The sequence below is a fragment of the Pristiophorus japonicus genome, chromosome 20 (genome assembly GCF_044704955.1).
Source record: "Pristiophorus japonicus isolate sPriJap1 chromosome 20, sPriJap1.hap1, whole genome shotgun sequence".
In the NCBI taxonomy this organism is placed as follows: domain Eukaryota; kingdom Metazoa; phylum Chordata; class Chondrichthyes; family Pristiophoridae; genus Pristiophorus; species Pristiophorus japonicus.
The window spans coordinates 7,150,436-7,173,068 of record NC_091996.1 but is presented as its reverse complement, the minus strand read 5'-3'; the positions used below and the strand labels follow the sequence as shown (position 1 = coordinate 7,173,068).

General features: G+C 44.9%; 2 protein-coding genes across 4 annotated transcripts in view; one reads left to right on the top strand and one right to left on the bottom strand.

Moving 5' to 3' along the window:
* The first annotated feature begins 346 nt into the window (after window positions 1-346).
* LOC139233146 (uridine-cytidine kinase 1-B-like) lies at window positions 347-18,590 on the top strand. The gene is made up of 7 exons (XM_070863717.1): window positions 347-427; window positions 6,941-7,100; window positions 8,849-8,945; window positions 13,446-13,582; window positions 14,069-14,163; window positions 14,634-14,682; window positions 16,488-18,590. Exons 2-7 carry the CDS (start codon window positions 6,962-6,964, stop codon window positions 16,673-16,675), a joined length of 705 nt encoding a protein of 234 aa, XP_070719818.1. The 5' UTR covers window positions 347-427; window positions 6,941-6,961; the 3' UTR covers window positions 16,676-18,590.
* pomt1 (protein-O-mannosyltransferase 1) overlaps window positions 9,458-22,633 on the bottom strand; it is an 86,771-nt gene continuing 73,595 nt past the window's right edge. The window contains exon 23 of one of the 3 annotated variants that reach the window (XM_070863715.1): window positions 9,458-9,866. The gene's annotated coding sequence lies outside the window, so the exon portion shown is untranslated. Of the gene's footprint in view, window positions 9,867-13,955; window positions 14,546-16,112; window positions 21,052-22,633 lie in introns of those variants that run through there. The other 2 variants (XM_070863714.1, XM_070863716.1) reach the window with 2 other exon arrangements.

The window sequence follows — 22,633 nt, the reverse complement described above, 5'->3', positions numbered from 1 at the left end:
CCCATTTCCACTGGATCTTCCCCATCCACCTTCTTCCAAGTAGCGTTGGACCATCACCTGCAACAATCCACAGAGGTAAATTGTGCACCACGCCATTATGGATTACAATTACATCCGCACTACCGAGGACTGGGATCAGCTCCTTGGTGTAGGTGTGCAACTTTTCCTGTACTGGAACCAGTTCGGGTCGTTTTTCGTTCCATAGCCTCTCGAAGGCATACTGGCTCAGCACTGACTGGCTCGCTCCCGTGCCCACTTCCATGAAGACTGGAACACCGTTTATCTCAACTTCCATCTTCACTGGAGGACAATCGGTGGTGCAGGTATACACTCCATACACTTCTTCTTGGGGCTGAGCTGCCTCTATGGCCAAATCATCATATTCCCCGCTGGATTCAAAGTCATCTACCGACTCCTCTGCTGGACGGTGAGTTGTATTTCTTTTACACATACGCTGGAGGTGGTCCTTCGTGTTACAGCCTTTGCACACGTACTCAGCAAACTGACACTGGTGAGCCCTATGGTTTCCTCCGCAACGCCAGCATGGTGCTATTCGATTAGCACCCCTCGGCGAACTCTGAGTTCTTGAACCCTGAGGTCTGTGTTCTCTGCCCTGGGCAGAGCCATGTTCTACAGTCTTGCCTGTGAAAGGCACCATTCTGTGTACAGTACTTGCCGGGTTTGAGTCGACGAGATGAATAATTTGCTTGGTGTTGCAGGTCGAGGTCATGAACGCCTGACTGATGCTGATGGCCTTCTGCAGGTTGACTGTGGTGTCAGTAGACAATAGCTTGTAAAGGAGGCCTGCGTAGCTAATCCCTATAACGAAGATGTCTCGCAATGCTTCGTTGACGTGCATGCCAAAATCACACGGTGCCGCAAGTCTCCTGAGGTCAGCAGCATATTTTGCAATCTCCTGGCCCTCAGGTCTGCGGTGAGTGTAGAATCTGTGCCTGGCCATGAGGATGCTCTCTTTTGGTTTAAGTTGGTCTCAAATTAGTTCAGTCAGCTCATCGTATGTCTTATCCTTGGCCTTCGTGGGTGCCAGCAAGTCCCTGACGAGGCGGTAGCCCTCGGGCCCACAACTGGTCAGCAGCATAGCCTTGCGCTTCTCCACCGATGCGTCCTTCTCCCCTGGCAGGTCGTTTGCCACGAAATATAGCGCGAGCCTTTCCATGAAGGCACCCCAATCATCACCCTCTGCGAAATCTTTTAGTGTGCCAAAGGTAGCCATAATCGTGTAAAAGTCCTATTCTCGTCGCCAGTTGCTATGTCTGCAATGTACCTATGAATGACTCCACGAGGCAATGTGTTGTACTCAAACTGTAGTGACCGTGGTCCTTTATTCGTAACTCCAGAGTGCCGCAGCCGCATGGTGGCTCCCCTTTTATACAGCCCTTGTCACCAGGGCAGGAAACCCCGGTCTCCACCAGTTGCACCCTCTAGTGGTGCCAGCATAGTATATACACAGTGTAAACCTTATTGATAATACATCAGGTAAACAAGTCTCCAACTTATGCAGCTATACAGTGATTACACAGAGAGTATATCTATCGTCTGCATATATAACACTCAGCGACTAAATAGGGATCGGACGGGGGAGTGGAGTTGATGTAGCAGATCGGCTATGATATTAAATGGCGGAGCAGGCTCGATGGGCTGTATGGCCTACTCCTGCTCCTAATTCTTGTTATGATCTGGAACGCACTATCTGAAGGGGCGGTGGAAGCAGATTCAAGAGGAACTTTCAAAAGGGAATTGAATAAATGCTTAGAAAGCTAAAGTTTGCAGGGCTAGGGGGAAAGAGCGGGGGGGGGGGCGGGGGAAGGGGATATGGGGACAGCTCTGTCAAAGAGCTAGAACAGGGACCATGGGCCGAACGGCCTTCCTCTGTGCCGCATGACTCTAGAATGGAATACATGCCGGAGTGCTCGGGGTGTGGGGACTGGTAAGGGGCTGCCTGGAGTCCCGGCCCGCTCTGCCCAGCCCCACTTTGAAGTTGGCGAATTTGGGTCAAACTTTCTTCCGCAGCCCTGGCCCCGCTGGCTGGCCGGTGATTGGCGCGCCTCTTGTCCATTCAGAGCGGCCGGAAGGCTCAGGCAGCGTGCGATTGGGCGCAGGGTGTAGCGGGCCAACCAATGAGCGGCTCGCCCGGCAGTGGCTACATTGGGATGGAGGCGGCGGCGGAGGGCCGACCACCTTTCCTGGTCGGAGTCAGCGGGGGGACATCGTGCGGCAAAGTACGGCATCAGTCTCCCTATCCGCACCCTGCCTGACTGCAGCCCGGCTCAGGGCACCCTGCTTCACTCAGGAGCCACGCCATTCTGCCCACTCGCCTTCCAGCGGTCCCAGGTCTTTCTGCCCATGCTCCTGCTCTGCTTAAACTCCTTGTACAGCTGTAAGCCTTGGCATTCCCTCCCTAAACCTCTGCCTCCTCTCTCTTTTTAAGAGGCTCCTTAAAAACTTCCTCTTCGACCTAGCTTTTGGCCATCTGCCCAAATGTCTCCTTATATAGCTTGGTGTCAATTTTTGTTTAAAGTGTCTTATTACGTTAAAAGGGTAATCATCTTTAAAAAAATGTTGTTTTGCTTTCCATTTACAAATTTGACTAGTTCATGGCAGGGTTTTGAATACTGCATGGGTAACCATAATGGAACTTAAAAGAATCGGGAAGGAATTTTCCAAAGTGTTTCCTGAAATTGATCATGGGTGTTTTTCCCTCCAACAGAAATTAGTAGCATCAGTAGTTGGGGAGATTCGTGACCAAGATTAGTGTTTAATGTACAGGGGGAGCATGAATAACCTGAATCTATGCGTTGGATGTTCTATATGGGAGCAAACTTTCCTTCACACACCATCATAGGGTGGACAGGCAACCATTCTCACAAGCCTTTGGTGGTGTATTAGCCTCCTGGGGAGATTCCCTCTGCTTAATTATATTTTCAGTTCTTCCTGATGGTGAGTAGTCTTGTTTGTGCTCAGCACATCCCTACAATGATGTGCCCAAAGTTGTTTTTTGAGTCAGGAATTGTGCCATGAATGCATATTGGAAGACCCAAGAACTGTGTTGGTTGCATTTTCTAGAATACATAGAATGAACAAGAACATCTTGGAGTGTTCTTATTGTAACTGAAATAATTTAATAATTCAGCATAAGCAAAAGTCTCCATTAGTTTCTTTAGAATTAATGCTTCATGTTTCTAAGAAGTACATCTAGCTTCTTTACAAATGCTAGTGAATCTGTCATTGAGATGTTCACAGTAAGTTTGGATGTACTGTTTTATAAGGATCAGACCATATTAAGTGTAACATTGACTTAAAATGGTCGAGTTTTATTTTGGATTAATACGGCTCTGATGTGTATCTTGAAACACCTGCGAACTCGTCCCTTTTTGGCGTGGCAGCAAGTCATCCTCGATACGAGGGACCCCTATGATGATGATATAAATATAAGTTGTTATTTAACAGTCCTTTATCTTTCATCATCATCATAGGCAGTCCCTCAAATCGAGGATGACTTGCTTCCACATCAAAAAGTTCACAGGTGTTCCAATCAAGGATCTAATATTCCAGGTCCCGAACTGCATGTTGAAGGGTGGAAGATGCCTGTGCGTGGATTTTTTTAACGTGGGGTGGCTGTTGCACACCAGCCACCACACGGGCTTGACAGAGCTAGGTCTTGGTCCAGTGACAAAGATTAACCAGGACGACTGGAGACCTGCTCTGCTGCTCTTTACACTGCTGCTGTAACACAATGGATACATTGGTGATCATTTTCCAACAGTCTATCGACTCTGGATCAGTTCCCATGGACTGGAGGGTAGCTAATTTAACACCACTTTAAAAAAAAAGGAGAGAGAGAAAACGGGTAATTATAGACCGGTTAGCTTGACATCGGTGGTGGGGAAGGTGTTGGAAACGATCATGAAAGACGAAATAGCAGCGCATTTGGAAAGCGGTGACAGGATCGGATCAAGTCAGCATGGATTTATGAAAGGGAAATCATGCTTGACGAATCTTCAGGAATTTTTTGTGGATGTAACTAGCAGAGTGGACAAGGGAGAACCAGTGGATGTGGTGTATTTGGACTTTCAGAAGGTTTTTGACAAGGTAACGCACAAGAGATTGTTGTACAAAGTCAAAGCACATGGTATTGGGGGTAATATACTGACGTGGATAGGGAACTGGTTGGCAGACAGGAAGCAGAGAGTAGGGATAAATGGGTCCTTTTCAGAATGGCAGGCAGTGACTAGTGGAGTGCCGCAGGATTCAGTGCTGGGACCCCAGCTCTTTACAATATATATATTAACGATTTGGATGAAGGAATATCTCTAAGTTTGCAGATGACACTAAACTGGGTGGCGGTGTGAGCTGTGAGGAGGACGCTAAGAGGCTGCAGGGTGACTTGGACAGGTTAGGTGAGTGGGCAAATGCATGCCAGATGCAGTATAATGTGAATAAATGTGAGGTTATCCATTTTGGGGGCAAAAACACGAAGGCAGAATATTATCTCAATGGCGGCAGATTAGGAAAAGGGGAGGTGCAACGAGACCTGGGTGTCATGGTTCATCAGTCACTGAAAGTGGGCACCCAGGTACAGCAGGCGGTGAAGAAGGCAAATGGTATGTTGGCCTTCATAGCTAGGGGATTTGAATAGGAGCAGGGAGGTCTTACTGCAGTTGTAGAGGGCCTTAGTGAGGCCTCACCTGGAATATTGTGTTCAGTTTTGGTCTCCTAGTCTGAGGAAGGACGTTCTTGCTATTGGAGTGCAACGAAGGTTCACCAGACCAATTCCAGGGATGGCTGGGCTGTCATATGAGGAGAGACTGGATCAACTGGGCCTTTATTCACTGGAGTTTAGAAGGATGAGAGGGGATCTTATAGAAACATGTAAGATTCTGACAGGACTGGACAGGTTAGATACAGGAAGAATGTTCCCGATATTGGGGAAGTCCAGAACCAGAGGACGTAGTCTCAGGATAAGGGGTCGGCCATTTAGGACTGAGATGAGGAGAAACTTCTTCACTGACTTGTTAACCTGTGGAATTCCCTGCCGCAGAGAGTTGTTGATGCCAGTTCACTGGATATATTCAAGAGTGGGTTAGATATGGCTCTTACGGTGAAGGGGATCAAAAGGTATGGAGAGAAAGCAGGAAAGGGGTACTGAAGGAATGATCAGCCATGATCTGACTGAATGGCCTACTCCTGCACCTATTTTTCTATGTTATAGAATCATTGAAAAATTACAACACAGAGGCTATTTGGCGCATTGTGTCCGTGCCGGTCGACAAAGAGCTATCCAGCCTAATCCCACCTTCCAGCTCTAGGTCCGTAGCCCTGTAGGTTACAGCATTTTAAGTGCACATCCAAGTAATTTTTAAATGTGATGAGGGTTTCTGCCTCTACCACCCTTTCAGGCAGTGAGTTCCAGACCCCCACTACCCTCTGGGTAAAGAAATGTTTCCTCATCTCCCCTCTAAACATTCTACCAACTACTTTAAATCTGTGCCCCCTGGTTATTGACCCCCTCTGCTGAGGGAAATAGATCATTCCTATCCACTATATCTAGGATATCTTGCACTGGTGCAAAGAAATGCTTAGGAATGTTAAAGACCAGCTATGAATGAAATTGAAAGCTGACGGACTCACATATCATCAGCCACAAGAAAGATTAAGTAGTCTTATAACTGTTATGAACCCTAAAGATGTGACTAAAGCTGACAACCATCACCCACTTCCAGTGGCTGTCACACCCATCACGTGTGAAGTGTCTGGCGGTTCTGGATAACAGGCTTGCCAGCAAAGTTGAAGCTCATGGAATAAAAGGGACAGTGGCAGCATGGATACAAAATTGGCTAAGTGACAGGAAACAGCTGACAATATAATTTTTATTTCATCGGTCCTTGGAAACACTTCAACTTTAGTACTTTACAAAATTTATTTCTATTAAAATTTAACCGGGACTCTCCAATATTCAGTGAGACGTTGGGTCGTAGTTACCTGGAAGAACCCAAAATTAGAAATGAATATGGTAATATCAATTGCAAGTGATTTTGGTAATATTGATTTTTAACTTATCCTGACAACAGTAGAAGAATATTCGTACTTGCTCTATGGAAGATTTTAGAGGGATGGATGGTGACTAAATTATGGGGAAATGTAATTTGTTTAGCACAGTATTTGCTTCTGTACCAACACAGTCAACGAACACAGAGTCAGATACAGGGGGTGTCCCACTCTATCTGAACATAACCACACAGGTCCATTCAGTGCAAAAGTAAAATACTGCGGATGCTGGAAATACTCAGTAGGCCAGGCAGCATCTGTGGAGAGAGAAGCAGAGTTAACGTTTCAGGTTGATGACGGAAGTTTTCTCTCTCCACAGATGTTGCCTGGTTTGCTGAGTATATCCAGCATTTTCTGTTTTTATTTGCTTCATTCAATACACCTGCATACACATATTTAGATTCTGTTGAGCTGCATATCTGTAGTGAATGGCATTCGATTAAGTATTTATATGATGTAGAAAGTGCATGTGTGTGTGTTTGTATCTATTTAGGTTGCCAAAACACGGTCATGACCAATTTCATGCTTTTAGTGAGAAGTGCCAAAATGAAACTAGAAAAAGCAGCCATTTCTTTAAACATACACAATTTAATTCTGCCCTTTTGAGCATCGCTGATTATAATCGCTCAACCATCGGTGGCTGAGCCTTCTGTTGTCTGGGCCCAAACTCTGGAACTCCCTCCCTAAACCTCTCCGCCTTTTTCCTCCTTCAAGATGCTTCTTAAAATCTACCTCTTTGACCAATCTGCCCATTTTTCTCCTTATGTGGCTCGGTGAAATTTTTTTAATCTCATAACACTCCTATGAAGTGCCTTGGAACGTTTCACTATGTTAAAGGAGCTATATAAATGCAAGTTGTTGTTGTTGTTGTCAGTCCACAGTATGCGAGAAGATAATGGAACTCTTGGGCCAGAACAAGGCGGGTCACCATCATCGGAAAGTGGTCATTCTGAATCAGGCCGTATTCTACAAGATCCTTACTCCTGATCAACAGGCCAAGGCCCTTAAGGGACAATACAATTTTGATCATCCAGGTAAATGAAGCAGTGCATGACAGAACGATAATATAAAAACCATGGTCACAGTTTGGAGTGTTCTATGCATAGTGCTCAACTTGTCCATAAATGTTGCTGTGGGAGCTTAGCGCAGATGGTAGGACTCGCATCTGGGACGGATTAATGTTCACATCCCACACCTAGACTTGAGCATGTAATCCCGGCCGGCACTCCGGTGCAGTACTGAGGGAGCGCTGAACCATTGGAAGTGCTGAATGTTGGTGGAGGTAAAAGATCCCGTGCAAGTTCTCCCAATCATCTGCCCAATATTAACCGGCAAGAACAATTTAACTGGACAGTCATCCTTGTTTTGCACCAAAAGTGGCTGCAGTGTTTGTCTACACTTCAAAAGTAATTCAGTGGGTATGAAAAAATTTGGGATGTCCTGGGATTGCTATATAAAGACGTGATTGCACGAGAGAGGGTGCAGAGCTGATTTATGAGGATGTTGCCTGGACTGGAGAATTTTAGCTATGAGGAAAGTTTGGATCGACTGGAGTTGTTTTCTGTGGAACAGAGGAGGCTGAGGGGAGACCTTATTGAAGGGTATAAAATTATGAGGGACCTAGATAGTGGATAGGAAGGACCTATTTCTCTTAGCAGATGTGTCAATAACCAGGAGGCATAGATTTAAAATAATTGGTAGGATTAGAGAGGAGTTGAGGAGAATTTTTTTCACCCAGAGCGGTGGAGGTCGGGAACTCACTGCCTGAAAGGGTGATAGAGGTAGAAACCCTCATCGTATTTAAAAAGTACTTGGATATGCGCTTGAAGTGCCGTAACCTACAGGGCTACGGAATTAGGCTGGGTAGCTCTTTTTTAGACGGTGTAGCTCTTTTTTAGACGGTGTAACCACGATGGGCCGAATGGCCTCCTTCTGTGCCGTAAACTTCTGTGATTCTATAACGCAAGTTTGTCCGTTCTTAGAGTGTGAGACTATGCTGAGAACAGTGCTACACGGTGGCAACAGTTGTATGTTTTATAAGTAGCATTTCAATGGACTGTTTTGGTATCCCCAGCGTAATCTTTACATTTGGGAAATAATTGTTTAATATCTGATATGATGCAGCTCATTTCTATGAACAAATTAATTTTACATGAGATGTTGAACACAATCCCTGTGAAGCAAATGATTATACCTCCCGAATGGATGGCAAACACCAAATAGAATCTATCCGATAAATATGGAGAGTGAATAGTACGGTCGTTAATGGTGGAACATTAAATAGGACCACTCCGATGTAAAACCTGCATTTTATAAAAGACTTATTTATATAGCGCCTTTCATGACCACTGGACGTCTCAAAGCACTTTACAGACAATGAAGTACTTGAAGTGTAGTCACTGTTGTAATGTGGGAAATGCGGCAGCCAATTTGCGCACAGCAAGCTCCCACAAACAGCAATGTGATAATGACAAGATAATCTGTTTTTGTTATGTTGATTGAGGGATGAATATTGGCCAGGACAGCGGGAAAAAATAATGCCATGGGATATTTTATGTCCACCCAAGGGCAGAATGTTTAACGTCGCATCCAAAATACAGCACCTCTGACAGTGCAGCGTTCCCTCAGCACTGGAGTGTCGGCTTGGATTTTTGTGCTCAAGTCCCTGGAATGGGACTTAAACCCACAACCTTCTGACTCAGGAGGCAAATGTGCTACCCACTGAGCCAAGGCAGACACTATTTATACAATGTAATAACGATCATATACATTTCATTCTCAGATGCTTTTGATAATGAGCTTGCGTTAAAAACACTGAAAGACATTTTGGATGGGAAGATAGTTGAGGTTCCGAACTATGATTTTGTCACCAATTCTAGGTAAGAAATAAATGTTACTAATTTCCAAAGATGAATGGGACAAATATGTTTGTAAATGCATTTGGCTGGTGATGACACCCAGTCTTAGCTGCTCTCTTAATGAACAGTTTGACATTTTCTTTACATTGGGTCCTCAAGAAAACATTGTACCTCCTTGGTAAAGAATATAATTTCTGACTTTTATTGATCGGTGCCAGGTTATCTTCATTATCGCCGGAACTAATATTAATGTTCTGATATCTCCTATGTGGCTCGGGGTCAAATTTCATTTGATAATTCCTGCTGTGAAGTGCCTTGGGATGTTTTACTACATTAAAGGTGCTATATAAATGCAGGTTGTTGCGGTTCTCAAAGACTTTTTGGCCTGTGTCGCACCAACATTTTCTTCACCCTCTTGCTCGTTAGCTTAGGAAGAATTTGCATGGCTAGGGGGGAAAAGGAGTGGGGAAGTAGGACTGATTGAATTGCTCTTTCAAAGAACAGACACAGACACAATGGGCCAAATGGCCGCCTTCTGTGCTAAACAATTTAATGATTATAGATTTAAGATCCAGAACAGACACTTAAGACAATTTGCCACTGTTAAGAGTAAGTTTTGTCTATCTGTGGCTGAACTGCTGGAAATCGTGCAGCAGGCTATGACAATTGATGCATTTTACCCAAATCTCCACGCCAGCTCATCTGGTGGCTGGATACTAACAAGACGCTCGTGCAGGGTAATGCATCACATTGTTTGATGAAAAGTAGATGGAACATCCTGAACAATTAGCTGGACAATACACCAATAAACTACTTTATATAACTTGCTCCTGTTGAGCTCCCAATGCACCATTCCACATACCTTGTCTGCACCCTGCCCTCTCACTGTGCTGAATCGAAGACTCCTTGAACCATCTCGTAACTTTAATGTGCCACAACAGTCTACGGAAATAATGACTATTTTTAAACCTCTAGAAAAGATATATATCTTGCATAATAAAAACAAAAAATGCTGGAAATACTCAGCAGGTCAGGCAGGCTCCATGGAGAGAGAAAAAAGATTTAACGTTTCAGGTGGATGACCTTTTGTTAGAACACAAGTATATCTCTTTCCTCCTTCCAGACGCTTCTGAAAACGTACCTCTTTCACCAAGCTTTTGGTCACCTGCCCTAATTTCTCCTTATGCGGCTCGATGTCAAATTCTTATCTCTCAATACTCCTGTGAAGCGCCTTGGGATGTTTCACTACGTTAAAGGTGCTGTATAAATACAAGTAGTTGTTGTTGTATACTTGTCCTGGTTTGACTTGGGATTGGCTTTATGTCCATTATTCAGGTAACTAAAATAAATTCTTCAGCAGGAAGCTCAGGCTTGGACTGTAAATATTGATGTGTAATAGGGAGCTGATACACAGAATTTAAATATTCTTGCTATGACCCAGTGTTAATACATAGGACCAATCAGGGTCAGTGGAAACATGGGATTCTGCATATTCAAGTGAAACTTACAAAAGTTACATCAATGTTAGCTTGCAGTTCACAGATTAAATCAGTTCATTTTCAGATTGCCCAAAGCTTAAAATGATGATCTTTTACATCCGGAGTGCATTGCTCGAACTGATCATCTGAAAATGACCAGTGAGCAAATTTCTGTCTGACAAACCGCTACCATATACGAACATACATATGAACAATGACGGACAGGTATAAACACCCTCTGGCCTATCGAGCCTGTCCCACACAATTGTGATACTTTGTGAATCACAACATATACACTCCACCACATCCAAAACCATGTGATCTCCTAGGAGAGGAAAGAAAAGATAAAAAACCCAGGCCAATTTGGGGGGAAAAAATCTGTGAAATTCCTCTCCAACCCATCTAGGCGATAGAAACTAGTCTAGACCACTCTGGCCCTGAATTCCATGCAGTACCTTCCTTTTGTAAGAGGTGATCTCCACCCTAGCCAGAAACAAATCCAGCTTTCGCTTGAAGGAATTCAGCGAGTCTGCATCCACTGCATGAAAGGGAAGCTTGTTCCAGAGGTCCACTGCTCTCTGGGAAAAGAATCACCTCCTGACATCTAACCTAGATCTGGCCTCGTACAACTTAAATTTGAGATCCCTGGTCCTCCCTAACCTATTTAATTGAAACAAAGTGTCAACTGGAATACAAACTATTCCCTTCATTATCTTATAAAGATAAAGGGGAACCAGTGGATGTAGTGTATTTGGATTTCCAAAAGACATTTGATAATGTGCCACATAAAAGGTTGTTATGCAAGATAAGGGCACTTGGGATTGGGGGTAATGTATTAGCATGGACAGAGGATTGGTTAACAGACAGAAAACAAAGAGTCGGGATAAAGGGGTCTTTTTCAGGTTGGCAGGCTGTAACTAGTGAGGTACTGCAAGGGCCTCAGCAATTTACAATCTATATCAATGACTTGGATGAAGGGACCGAGTTGGCTGATGATACAAAACCGGATGGGAAACTTAAGTTGTGAAGAGGATTCAAAGAGCCTGCAAAGGGAATATAGAAAGGTTAAGTGAGTGGGCAATAAGGTGGCAGATGGAGTCTAATGTGGGGAAATGAGAGGTTATTCACTTAGGTCGGAATAATAGAAAAGCAGAATATTTTTTAAATGGTGAGACACTATTAAATGTTGGTTCAGAAAGATTTAGGTGTCCTAGTACAAGAAACACAGAGTTAGCGTGCAAGTAACAGCAAGCAATTAGGAAGGCAAATGGCATCTTGTCCTTTATTGCTAGAGGGTTGGAGTACAAGGGTAAGGAAGTCTTGCTACAATTATACAGGATCTGGTGAGACCACACCTGGAGTACTGTGCACAGTTTTGGTCTCTTTATTTAAGGAGGATATACTTGCCTTAGAGGTGGTGCAACAAAGTTTCACTAGATTGATTTCTGGGATGAGAGGGTTGTCCTATGAGGAGAGTTTGAGTAGATTGGGCTGATACTCTCTGGAGTTTCGAGAGGTGATCTCATTGAAACATACAAGATTCTGAGCGGGATTGACAGGATAGATGCCTTGAGATTGTTTTCCCTGGCTAGAGTGTCTAGGACCAGGGGTCATAGTCTCAGGATAAGGGGTCGCCCCTTTAAGACTGAGGAGGAGGAGGAATTTCTTCACTCAGGGTTGTGAATCTTTGGAATTCTCTGCCCCAAAAGGGCTGTGGATGCTGAGTCGTTGAATACATTCAAGACTGAGATCGACAGAATTTTGGACTCTAGAGGAATCAAGTGATATGGGGATCGGGCGGGGAAGTGGAGTTGAGGTCGAAGATCAGCCATGATCTTATTGAATGGCTTGAGGGGTCGTATGGCTTACTCCTGCTTCTAATTTGTTATGTTCTTATGCACCTCAATCAGATCACCTCTAAATCTACACTTCTAAAGCATAGAGTCCCAACTCTTTTAACCTATCTTGATAGCTAAGATGCTTTACACACTGGGAATTAGTCTAGTGGGCGCCCCCTCTGCACCCTTTCCAAAGCCTCAATATTACCCACTATGTGAGGAGACCAAAACTGGACACAGCATTCCAAGTGCAGCCTGACTAAGGTCTTATACAAGAACAAATAGTACACCTTGTCTTATCCAATTGTCCCATGGATGCACTCCAATACCCTATTTGCTCCAGCTATCGCTTCATGACATTGCTCATGTACCTTTAAGGATGTATGCACTAGAATGCCCAGATATCTTTCTAGCTCCACCATGTTTAATGCCTTTCCTGGAGTTGTTAAGAGGATATGGTCACTGAAGCTCATTGCTCTAGTTGGCCAGTTACAGAATACCCAATTGCTGGTTAGATGGTGTTCATGTGATGGTTTGAAACTTCAATTGCTCAATTTCGTAATTTAATTTTTAAAAATTTAACGTGTCAAAGCACTTTAATGTGGACAATATCTCCTCTCCACCCCCCAAATCCGCCCATCTTTGAAGAACTGCGTGACTTGGTGTGGTGATCCAAAACTCATCTGCCCGTGTTCTAACTCGCACCAAGTCCCGCTCACCCATCACCCCTGTGCTCGCTGACCTACATTGACTCCCAGTTAAGCAACGCCTCGATTTCAAAATTCTCATCCTTGTTTACAAATCCCTCCATGGCCTCGCCCCTCCCTATCTCTGTAATCTCCTCCAGCCCCACAACCGTTAGATATCTGCGCTTCTTTAATTTTGCCCTCTTGAGCATTCCTGATTATAATCGCTCAACCACTGGCAGCCCTGCCTTCAGCTGGCTGGGCCCCAAGCTCTGGAACTCCCTCCCTGAACCGCTCAGCCTCTCAACCTCCTTCAAGACGCCCCTTAAAACCTACCTCTTTGACCAAGCTTTTGGTCATCTTCTGTAATTTCTTCTTATCTGGCTCGGTATCATTTTTTTAATCTTGTAACTCTCCTGTGAAGCGCCTTGGGATGTTTTACTATGTTAGAGAAGCTATATAAATACAGGTTTTTGTTGTTGTTGTCCACTTTTGTGATTATTTTATTTGAAACCCTAGATTATCCGTAACCGTCTATCCGGCTGATATCGTCCTGTTTGAGGGAATACTGGTGTTTTACAACCAGGCAATTAGAGACCTCTTCCAGCTTAAAGTATTTGTTGACACGGACTCCGATGTACGGCTCACCAACCGAGGTAACAGTTACTCTAAATGCACTGGTAACGAACGCGGTCCGTATGTTGGTATAGCACCGAATCCCGTTGGTACAAGCGTCTCATTCCAAATGCTGTCTGTACCCATGTACAATGTTCCCAGTAAGCTGCGCTTTGCTCTGCGCAATCTTGTTTCTTTTACTGCACGGTCCCCTTGCATTTCTGCACATGCACGACACCTGCAGCTGAAAAGCCGGTGAGCTGGCTGCGCACGACCCTTTCCATTGCTGCGCGGCTGCACAGCTCAAAGGGAACATTTCCCACGGCTTGTCCGCGTGTCGTACAGAGCGCTGTCTGCCCGCGTGTCGTACAGAGCGCTGTCTGCCCGCGTGTCGTACAGAGCGCTGTCTGCCCGCGTGTCGTACTATCCGGAGCAAAAGACACAGCAACTAGCATAAAGCACCGAGAGTATTTGCAGATTGTACGTGATTTATTCACAAGGAGATAAAACATTTCCATAACTTTTAGTGCTCCGAGATACGAAGCGAGGAAGGGACCTGGAACAAATCCTGGCTCAGTATACGATGTTTGTGAAGCCTGCCTTTGAAGCATTTTCTTTACCGGTAAGTTACTGTTGAACTTTAAAATTCACTTTTCTCAGAGATTTCCCCCCACACCTCTCAGTTCCAGTGGCTTCCTAGCAATCTTTCGCCTTTTATTCCTGCCCTGACTCTACTGTTGAATAATGGATCAGCCAGGGACACCAACAAAGAGTTCAGATAAAGTACACTATACAAATCTATTTAAAAAGTTCATCAGTAATAGTACTAGTTGCACTAACACCCCAACCTCTGCAAGCGTGACCAAGGAGTCTCTCAGTATTCACCTGGGCCACCAAGGCCGGTGCCTTGTACTGACAGCATCTGAACATGTCCATCACCTGCTCGATCAGCAGAAGCAGAGATGCGAAAAACCACGAGAGAATCACTGAGGATATGGGTGACTCTGAACGGGAGAAGGGATAAAAGGAAATAAAGTGAGGGTTAAATAATTAGAATCTGTCGGTACATAACCATTTGCCATCTTATTGCAGACAAAGAAATATGCAGACGTCATCATTCGAGGGGGAGCTGACAACATTAGTAAGTTTTGTGAGATTTATATCGTTTTGCAATTACCTTTCATTAGAATGGTAGGTAGGTGGGGGTGACAGAGCTCAGGACCACCAGGATTAAATATTGAGATGTTGCAGAGATGGTCTTCCCGTCCCTCGATTTCCATCTCCCCCCCGCCCCCCACGCCTCTTAAAAGTGTCAGCATGGAGCACGCTCGCCTCGGAGTCCAAAGGTTGTGGGTTCGGGTTCAAGTCCCACTCCAGAGATTTGAGCACATAATCCAGGCTGACACTCTAGAGGAGTGCTGCACTGTCGGAGGTGCCATCTTTCAGATGAGACTTTTAACTGAGGCTCCGTCCACTCTCTCAGGTAGAGGTACAAGATCTCACGGCACTATTTTGAAGAAGAGCGGGGAAATTATCCCCGGTGTCCTGGGACCAATATTTATCCCTCAATCAACCTCACTCTAGTCATTACCACATTACTGTTTGTGGGAGCTTGCTGTGTATAAATTGGCTGCCACGTTACAACAGTGACTACACTTAAAAAAAAAAAGTACTTCATTAGCTGTAAAGCGCTTGGAGACATCCGGTGGTTGTGAAAGGCGCTATAGAAATGTAAGTCTTTCTTTTCTCCCCCCGCACCCCCACATCTCCCTCCTTACCCCTTTCCTCCTCCAACCCTTCCCATCCCAGAGATGTGGCCTCCAGACTGGAACAGTAAGAATTTGCCCCGAGGTAAAGCAGGACTTGAATTAAAGCCAACTTGGGATGGAAATTTTGAACATGAAGCGACATTCAAATAGCATTCCATCACAGATGTGTGTAACTGATACATTTTGGAACCCTCCAACAGCAGTCACTCCTAAAGATCTTTTGTGGCAACTGTCCATAAACATTTAAATTTAAAGACTTAACTGAGAATCCTTAAATACAAAGATAAAAACATTTAAAAAAAAAAGGATCTAGAAGGTCAAAACTCGGAGTGCAGGACAGCATGGGTTAAAAAGAAATCAGGAAGTGCGATTGGATGATGCAAAGCAAAGCCCGTTGGCTGTAAGAGGACGGAATGACCAAGGGAGCCGAGTTGCAGAGTTTTCAGACTGTGGAAAAAGAACGAGACAAATGCAACGAATCTTCATTTCAACATATTGAGCGTGTAGGGAAGACAAGACTTGCATTTGTATAGCGCCTTTCACGACCACCGGACGTCTCAAAGTGCTTTACAGCCAATGAAGTACTTTGGAGTATAGTCACTGTTGTAATGTGGGAAACGCGGCAGCCAATTTGCGCACAGCAAGCTCCCACAAACAGCACTGATAACGACCAGATAATCTGTTTTTGTTATGTTGATTGAGGGAATAACTTCCCCGCTCTTCTTCAAAATAGTGCCATGGGGTCTTTGACGTCCACCTGAGAAAGCAGATGGGGTCTCATCCAAAAGACGGCACCCCTGACAATGCGGTGCTCACTCAGCACTGCACTGCAAGTGTCAGCTTAGATTTTTGTGCTCAAGTCCCTGGAGTGGGATTTGAACCCACAACCTTCTGACTCAGAGGCAAGTGTGCTACCCACTGTGCCACAGCTCACAGGAGGAAAGAAGAGTGGGCAAAAGAACATTCAGAAGAGTACTGATACTGCCATCAGTAAGAGACAGAACTGTCAGAGAGAAAAGGGTTGGAGACTGGTGATGAAAGAGGGAAAAGCTTATGTAAATTATAACTAAAGCTTTAAATTTGAGCAGGTCTGACAATAAGGCAGTACTGGGTCTTAGCGAGTGCACTGCATGAGGGATAGAATAAAAGGGATTTTCTTTTTCTTTTTCCATTTTAGATGCAATTAACACGATTGTACAATACATTCAAGATGTTCTGAATGTAGATATCTGCAAATGGCAACAGGAGCCAATGAATGGGCACAGCAGACAGCAGAAGCGTTCCTGTCCAGAAGAGCTAGGGACCAACAGTGTGAACTGCTCCAGCAAGCGCGTCCATTTGGAACCCAACTGCCAGCCCCACTGAATAACGTTGTATGCAAGGCTCAGTTCAGACTGTGAATGAGAGGCGGCCAAAAAGACCATTGGGATCTTTCTACAGTAGACAAAGAATCTACTCCTCGATGATCATTTCAGCTGCTGCTGAAAGGCTGCACAAAGATTGTCCTTGCCTCTGTGGTAAATCGAGCAACAACTCCAGAATAATGTCCGACCCTTACGTCGCACATTATTCATCTTTGACCAGCTACCTTCTTCAGCACATTTCCAAGGCCCTGGCGCTTCAACAACTCAGTTCTACCCAGCATTTGCCAATATCTTTTATAGGAAGAGGCCATTCAGCCCCTCGCGCCTGTTCCGCCATTCAATGAGATCATGGCTGATCTGCAACCTAACTCCATCTCCCCGCCTGTGCCCCATATCCTTTAATAACAAAATTTTAAATCAGAGATTGATAGATTTAACAATTGATCGAGCATCAATTGCCATTTGCGGAAGAGAGTTCCAAACTACTACCACCCTGTGCGTGTAGAAATGTTTCCTCATTTCACTCCTGAAAGATCTAGCTCTAATTTTTAGACTGTGGATTTCCCCATGTTGCCGCCTCTGTCCACACCCTGGAGGGGCGGTAACGGCAGCGCCAATGGTTTCTGGGTGGACGGCCAGTTCTCTTCGCCCCACCAGAAAATTAGTTGCCGGTTTTGCAGGGGCGCAGAGTGTCAAGCCGGCATGCAACGCCGGCGGTTTCAACTGCGCGGTGAAATTGGTTGTGCGCTCACCCTATAGCGCGCCCTGGTGGGACCGCCCCAGGCGATCAGTTCTGTTCCAGCGGTGGTGGGTGATGGAACTGGTGAATGAGGTAAGTTTGATTCGTTTGTTCAGTTTTATTTTTGTGAAGTGGCTTATTGTGGGGTGTTTAAGGTATTGGGAATGTTGTGTTTTTAGGTGCGATTTTGTTTAACCACGGAAGCCTCTCTCGGGGCGTTCCGAAGCCGGCTCTTTAACAACAGATTTTCAGTTGCTCGGCTGGCCTGGCGCCCTAAAACAGGTGTGAAACGTCTCCCTTAGCACCCCGCCCCACACTCAAGGTCCAGCTGATGACTTTTGCTGACTATTCCCGGGCGCAAATATTATCGCCTTGAAATGACCAGAATGGAAAATCCAGGATTCCTTTCGAGTAAATCCCGCTTGTCCCTGCTGTGCACATGGATGCAGAAGGCTTGCCTACAAACACTTTCTGCTGTGAATTACTGTAAACAGAACAGAACTTTCAGAAGCATTCAACATCCCTGCACTTGAGAAATTCTTGAGAACCCATTGAAAATATTTTGCCTCACTCAGTGAGATCTGGCCTTACTTACTTAATAAAGCAAGTCCTTTGCAAGGGCACTGTTAACAGTCTTGCTTTGCTTATCGTTCTAGAATTGTTAACTTGCTTCAAACAGCTGATGCAGTTTACAGTTAATTAGAGTCTAGAGTCTTAAAGTGTTTGAGCAACTATTTTGTGACAGTTCGATAGAAAGATAACAAACCATTTACAGCAGTATTACAACAAACTCACTACACAATCTAACTCTCTGGAATAATCACTGAGGAACACTGTCCAGAATGTCTGTGTCTCTGTAGTAACATCTGTAATGCTCTAAATTCACATGAAATGCATCTCAAGGGGTGATTTCCACAAAGAAAATATTGAGATATAGTACATTAAGTGAAGAGGACTTTCCAACTATAAAATATCCTATTTTCTCCTGTGCTCCATTTGTTGAATCTTGGTTCCGAGGTTTTTGTAACTTTTTCCAAAGGGTATACTACCTTGATTGTAGATTCAGTGTGAAAAGCTCATTTCTCATTATTTTGCCACAGGGGTGGTTTAAGCATTGGCAATATACTTTTAAATCTACTGTTAATAGCTTATGCAAGAAATAAATGGTTTAACCAGGTGGGGTAGAATTTTTTCCAACTGAATGAATGATAAGCATCAGGCTAAACACCGATAGCCACTGACTCCTAGATTCTAACTATTAATGATTACAGTGGCTTGTTCCATCAAGCGCTGCATTGCTTAAAATTGGTTGGGTCTTTCTCATTCTCTTTTTAAAAAAAAATGCTTCAACCTTCAAATACAATTCAAACACGTGCAACACACTTCATCCTGAAGAGCCACCTTATGCAGCGGTCAAGTGGTTTGTCCAACCCTGTGCCACGCTCAAGTTCTCAACCAGAGAGAGCCTGAGGAAGACAAGAAAGTTTGAACCCAGAACAAGCAGCTTTAAGATGCATTAGGTCAGGCAGTTTCAGGTCCACGATCTTTCGTCAGAACGTTGGTGCTTCAATCCAATATTGGACTCCTGAGGTGACCCTTTTCTCTAGTGTCAGCTGTGACTCAGGGGTCACACTCTCTCGCCTCAGAGTCTGAAGGCTGTGGAGGTTCAAGCACCACTCCAGCAACTCGAGCACAAAAGTCTAGGCTGACACTCCAGTGCAGTGCTGAGGGAGTGTTGCACTGTTAGAGGTTCCGTTTTTCGGAAAAGACTTTAAACCGAGGCCCCGTCTGCTCTCTTAGGTGGACGTACAAGATCCCATGGCACTATTTCAAAGAAGAGCAGGTGGAGTTATCCCCGGTGTCCTGGGCCCAATATTTATGGATGTGCTTATTTGTGCTGCAAAAATGGTCACCATACTCCATCCTTTGTGTTAGTTAATGTCTGTGCTTCCTGCTTTCCACATCTCATATGGCAATCAATTAGCAATATTACCAGTGCACATTGTACCATCACTAATATGTGGGAGGCAATTCAAATCCATGGATGAATGTTAATGTCAAGTCCAAAATTCCAAATATCTTCCCAGCACGTATGGTCTCAGAAGTCTGCTTCAGTCTTCTTCAATTCCTTACTTTCTTCTTTAATGACATGGTAGTGGTTAACAATAGTCTGAGCCAGATTCCTCAGTAACTTCAGGTGCTCCTTCAGATGTGGAATCAGCGCCATCGTTGGGGCTATGAACCAGCTCACGTCGCCCAGTCTGCCATCAGCATGTATGGTAACGTTCAGTGCCTTTCATATGTGGACAATGTACTGTCTGCCACTGACTGTGGGAAGCTGTGGCTTAAAGCAAAAGCTTGAGTTTTCAATCACACATATGGCAGTACTGTACATTAAAGCGGTTTCGCTCGTGGTCACACAATATTCTCCCACATCGCAAGGTGCAACAAGGGTTTCATGGTGTGTCAATTCCTGGATCATGACGGTACAGTTTACCGCCTGGGCGAACCCACATTTATCCTTATTTCCTGTACCGACCAGGTATGGACAGACAACCGTGGTACCACAAGTGTGACAACAACTTAAATCCACTCCCACCGTCTCATTGCTCACGATTGTAGCATACTGGTGAGATTGGAAGTGCCGGATCAGGAATTCGTCTCGTACCACTCCCACGTTTGCCACGGCACACAGAGGGGCTGGCTTCTGTCCGTCTAACTGGGATACTGCTAGTACTATCCCCAGTACTCCGCTTGCAGGTGATTGCATGCCACTTTTATATTTTATATACCTTGGTCGTGGCCCGCAAGGTGCAAGCTTCCGTTTGATTCTTGCTGTCTTCCTGATTCCCCCTGTCCGTGAGGTTTCGATTTGATATTCAATTTGGTACTTCCCTGTGGTTAATCAGCCTCGGGTTATTCCTGATATCCTCCACTAACCACATCGCGTACATATTGCATGTTGGAGTGCGGCCTTGTCGGACTGAGGCATTTTGTAATTGGTCAGTTACTTGATTTATGGCCCGGGTGTGTGCCTCAAACTATCACCTAGTCTCCTAATAATCTCCCTACCTCTTCTCCTATCTGAACTGTACTCTCTGTTATATCTCACTACTCTGTGTCCATAAGCCTCACAACCTGGCCCTCAGGTCATCTAGATTATACTGGACCTCGGCAACATCAAAAGAATTAACAGTAGAGACCCCAGTGTTGTATCCTGTTAGGGCATCGTTTAGAATCCCCCTCCTAACCCTTGATCTCCCCTTGTTTCTTCCTTGCTTCTAATAGAACTCGCTTCTTCCTAGCCTTATACATATTTCATATGTGGTCCGGGCACCATCCGGGCAATTCTAGCTTGGTCAGGTTTATTACTGCCTGCACCATTCGGTTTGGTACATTAGAATACAGCTGTTTTCCCGTATTTGCCCCATGGTCCCAGTAAAAGTCAGGGTAACTGAAGTGCAACCCACACATATCTGCCCCCCCCCACAGACGTTCAAACACCCTTGTTTACATGGCACATGTTCCGTCACGGAGTATATCAGTATCGGGTAACTGTGTTGATGCGTTTAACTTCTGCCTCTCCGCGGAGCATCCCGTGGGTTACAGCGAGTATGAATATCTTTAAGGCGATCATCCTGTAGATAGCAAAACACACGTGAATCTATTGATATTATTCAATGGTTAATTGCTAGGGTTACCATCGTGTCATTCACCAAGCCACCATTGCACCGTGGATCTTTCTGAAACAAAATAGTTAAGTGAGCTGTTGTTTGCCTTCCTGCTGGTCGAAACAGAAGGTGAGTCATGAGATTTAACCTGAGACCGATGTTCCCATCGCTCTTTCCCCTGCATTTCTACGCATGTGCATGTATCACTGGTCGTTATTACCTCGTATGGTCCTTGCCATCTAGGCGCTAACCCCACACGGGCGGGTAGGAATTTTACCATCGCCTGACTTCCTACCTCTGGCACCTGGACGTCTGCCCCAGTGTTCCGGCTTTCTATCTCCCGTATTATCTGCTGGTCTCTTGCTTCCTTTCGCAACCCATGTCATTGTTTATCGACCTGAAACGTTAACTCTGCTTTCTCTCCACAGATGCTGCCTGACCCGCTGAGATTTCCAGCATTTTGTGTTTTTATAATTGTTTACACAGTTCCGTTGCCCAGCCCTTCCCTGTTTTTGTTATTGCCTTAGCCACTGCCGTATTAAGCATCCGGTTCGTTCTTTCCACTGTCCCAGAGCTCTGTGGGTGATACGGGATGTGAAACTTCTGTTTTACTCCAATAGGGCGCAAGCTTATTTCAGGGCCATTGTCCATAGATGATTCAATTTACCCTGACCTTTCATGTAATCCTTTCACTACACGTCCCATATTTCGTAGGGTCTCATTTTACTTGTTCTGATATGACTGCCTTAATCCAATTTATTATGGCATCGATAATTTAGATACTTTATTATTCCCCAAACATTTAAATATTTTCCCGCTCATCCTGGGACCCCCTGCACTAAATATTATTCCCTTTTCTTCCTTACCCTGGATGCCCCACCATTCCCTTTACCTGGCTGGACTGTCGTTGGGACTCCAGCCTTTCTTTTTCAGTTTCTTGATCAGTTTCTTACTCTTTTCCAGTATAAATGTAGTTTATCCATCTGGTCCCCAATCCTCTCCTCCCGTGGCCATGTCCCATTCCTCTGGCCTATCTTTACAGTAATTTGGACCTTCCTGTTCCTCTCCCCAGTCTGTTGGGTCTAAAGTACCTCTCTCACCTTTCGCCAGTCCAAGGCTTGCTGTAGTGCGACGAGTTCTGCTGCTTGCACAGAACACTCTGGTCCTAATCTTCCGCTTCTTATTTTAACCCACCTTTTATCAGTTAGGGCCCAACTAGCTTTGAATTGGCATCCCAGTCACCTCCTGGATCCATCTACAAACAAGGCTCTCACATCTTCTCCCTCCAGCTCCACTTCCTGTTCCAATTGATTTATTTGTGCCTCCTTTTCTCTTGATTCTATCTTTAAATACTGTATCTGTGTTTCTAGCAGTGTCCGTGCCTTACTGGCCTCAGTGGTTTGTTTAGTGGCTTCTCCCAGACACTTGGTGGTGTATTCAGAACACTGGCACAAGATTATCTTGACGGCATCGCCCTTGATGCTACCTTTCTTTAGCTGATCCCAAAATGCTCAACATTGGGATGGTGTCCAGTCTGGATCCCACACCA